Below are 1,566 nucleotides of genomic sequence, written 5' to 3' on the forward strand. Positions count from 1 at the left end.
GTCACAGATACGTATCGGGTTAGCAATTTAAGAATATTGATGTGTGACATGGTCCTTGGATGTTTCCTGGAATCAAGTGTTTTTTTCCAAGGTTTGTTTCTGGATATGCCTAAGCATGGCCAGAGAGGACCCTGTATATTTAAACAAACAGAACTAAACAAGAATAATGGAAACAATCTGAGATTTCAGCATAAGAGAATTGTGTTCTTTATATAAGTGGCAAACAAAAGTTATTAAGTCTTGCATGGTTTGTTAAAGTTCTACTTCAATTCTGAGCATCTGAGATTTAAAGATCTTTTATTCAGGTACAGATAATTGGAGAAGATACAACCTTTCACCATATTCACGTTGCTCCTTGATCCACCTAAAAACTCTGTAGAAAGCACCACTAATGATCAAGATGATTTTTTGGAGAAAAATATTTTCAGGACATGGTCGCGAATTTGTTTGGTCTTCACTCCATACACTATAGGGTTGAGAAAAGGGGGGACTAACAGGTAAAGGTCTGATAAGAGGATGTGGACATAAGGTGGTATGTGAGAACCAAACCTGTGTGTGAAGAAAGAGAAGAAGGCAAGGAGGTAGAACTGCAGGAAGACACAGATGTGGGCAATGCATGTATTAAAGGCCTTGAGTCGGGCCTCCTTCTGGGGCAGTTGGAAGACAGTGATAAAGATGTGAACATAGGACAAGGTGATAAAGATTATGTCAAACCCTAAGACGGTGAAGGCAACAAACAGGCCATAGGTCTTGTTGATCTGGATGTCTTCAGTGGCCAGCTTCACAATGGCCATGTGCTCACAGTAAGAGTGGGAGACCAGTGTAGTTCTGTACAGTTTAAGACGACACTTGATAAGCACAATAGATGGTGCTACAAGAATGGCAGCCCTGAGTGTCACTCCTACTCCAAGGTGAGTCAAGAGCTGTTGGGAGAAGATGGTGGCATGTCTCAATGGGTCACAGATGGCCACATAGCGATCTAGGGCCATTGCCAGTAGGACACCTGATTCGATTGCCTGGAATGAATGCACAAGCCACATCTGCAGAAGGCAGGCTGTAAAAGAAATCTCTGACAAATGAAACCAAAAGATGCCTAGCATTTTGGGAAGAATACAGGTGCTGAGTGCAATGTCTGTGGCCCCCAGCATGGCCAAAAAAATGTACATGGGTTTATGGAGGCTGCTTTCATATTTGATTATAACTAGAATTAGAGAATTCCCAATCACAGCAATGAAGTACATGACACAGAATGGAATCCCGATCCAACACTGCATGGACTCCAGGCCTGGAATCCCCAGGAGTGTCAGCACAGACGGCATGAAGACGGAGCCGTTGAGTATGGACATGGCGATTTGATCACTAGGATCAGATAGTGGCATTGTTGAATCTTCTATTCCCTGTCAAACTTGATGAATTAAAATTAAGAAGAATTACTTTTTACTTAAATATACTTTATTATGAGTATACCATCTTATCTTTTCTTCATTTATTAATTGAAATATGTTTGACATATAACATATTCTAAGTTTAATGTACACATGTTAGTTTGAGATGCTAATAAGTTAC

General features: G+C 40.6%; 1 protein-coding gene across 1 annotated transcript; it reads right to left on the minus strand.

Annotated features, from left to right (window-relative positions):
- Window positions 1-395: 395 nt before the first annotated feature.
- On the minus strand, window positions 396-1,346 carry LOC140844212 (olfactory receptor 52A5). The gene has a single exon (XM_073215688.1). It carries the CDS (start codon window positions 1,344-1,346, stop codon window positions 396-398), a length of 951 nt encoding a protein of 316 aa, XP_073071789.1.
- Between the last annotated feature and the right edge of the window lie 220 nt (window positions 1,347-1,566).

This window comes from Manis javanica, chromosome 11 (assembly GCF_040802235.1).
Source record: "Manis javanica isolate MJ-LG chromosome 11, MJ_LKY, whole genome shotgun sequence".
Taxonomy (NCBI): Eukaryota; Metazoa; Chordata; class Mammalia; order Pholidota; family Manidae; genus Manis; species Manis javanica.

Excerpts from the sequence above, each read along its gene's own strand:
- LOC140844212 (XM_073215688.1), bottom strand. The coding sequence starts at position 1,346 with ATGTCCATACTCAACGGCTCCGTCTTCATGCCGTCTGTGCTGACACTC.